Genomic DNA, 1,440 nt, shown 5'->3' on the forward strand with positions numbered 1-1,440 from the left:
TGGAATGTTACTGCAGACAATATGCAGTTGGGCTTGGTGGGTTTCCCTCTGCCCTGCTATGGGTCAAGGAGGGCTATAATGGAGTGTCTTCACCCAGCAGCTCGTTACTGAAGATGCCTCAAGCTGTTTTTTAAGTGCATTTTAATCTTCCCCCCTCCCTTTAAAACAAAGATGGCAGAAGTAAAAAACTCCAGCAGAAACAAAATACTTTGTCTACTAAGAAGCAAATTAGGATGTAAATATAATTGAAAAAGCTTTTCAATAATTAGGCTCACTCCGCAGAAAAAAAAGAACAAACATGGCTGGAGATCAAAATACCCTTGTATTACACCTGAGAAATACATAAAGCAATCAGAAAATTGTAAGTGGAAAGCACTTCACAATACCCCATAGATGAACTGGCTCAGTAAAGCTGACAGAACATATCTGCTGGCAGAAGAATGGTTTAGACATCAAATCTTGAAACAGTTCCTCTTCAGAAAAATCTCATGTATATTTTTATATATATATATACACATACACACACATACACTTTCTATTCCAAGGTCAAATTAGATCTTTACAAGAACCCTGAAAACTTCTGCTGACTAACTCCAAATACAAGGAAGTCCTCCAAAGATCCAAGGAAGAAACCATCCTTCTGGTCATTGTTTAACCACAGTGAAGTTTCACTAATACTGTTCACACCCCAACAACTGAACAACCCAATTCATTTTCATGCCCCACTGGCTGGACAAGATATCCAAGTAACCAAAAATTAAGTTAATGGTGAAATTAGAGAGCCCTTCCCTTCCAAGTCACACCAAATGAATGGACTTTGGTAGCGCCAAGCAATGATTCTGCAGACATCACTCAGCATGAAATCAGGCTGCAGTGTAAGCCATTAACTGAATTTCTTCTCATTAAGAGCAGCAGCAGGACTTGGCTGGCTCACCCCAAACCTACCGCATGGCACAGCTTGCCCCGTGCAGTGCAGGGGTGGCCAGAGTCCATTTACTCTGAAGAATTAACTGGTAGGAGATTTGAGTCTTGATCAATGACACCAACATTTTACCAGCCATGAAATCCAGAAATAGAAGAACCCAATATTCCCAGTGGACACCTGAAAAATGAATGTGTGACCTGGGATTTGAGAGTATTCGAGCGAGTTCCACAGCCTCCACTACCCGCGCTATTTTGCCAAGCTATTTACATTTCTTTACCTTTTACAGAATTAACCACAACCATAAAAAGAAGAAAACTTTTTATTGATAAGGTAATATGGGAGAAATTTAGAAAAACACACATAGAACTCCCTCAGAAGGAAACATACAATATCAAAATATGCCAGAGTTAGTATATCAAAACAAGCTCTCTCTAACAAGAGTTTCAAGTAATGCAATCATAAAAGAATTTGGCTAAAAAGTAATGTATATATACTGAGATGTTTTCTGTAATAGT

The 1,440-nt window shown here is 38.9% G+C and overlaps 1 protein-coding gene across 1 annotated transcript in view; it reads right to left on the reverse strand.

The window, feature by feature from the left end:
• The window catches only part of LOC106894163 (uveal autoantigen with coiled-coil domains and ankyrin repeats-like), a 6,078-nt gene extending 5,085 nt beyond the window's left edge, over positions 1–993 (reverse strand). Inside the window, exon 1 of the mRNA XM_014952686.1 lies at positions 946–993. Within this exon, the coding sequence (XP_014808172.1) occupies positions 946–993 (48 nt within the window). The remainder of the gene's footprint in view (positions 1–945) is intronic.
• Between the last annotated feature and the right edge of the window lie 447 nt (positions 994–1,440).

The sequence above is a fragment of the Calidris pugnax genome, unplaced genomic scaffold (assembly GCF_001431845.1).
Source record: "Calidris pugnax isolate Ruff unplaced genomic scaffold, ASM143184v1 scaffold187, whole genome shotgun sequence".
Classification (NCBI taxonomy): domain Eukaryota; kingdom Metazoa; phylum Chordata; class Aves; order Charadriiformes; family Scolopacidae; genus Calidris; species Calidris pugnax.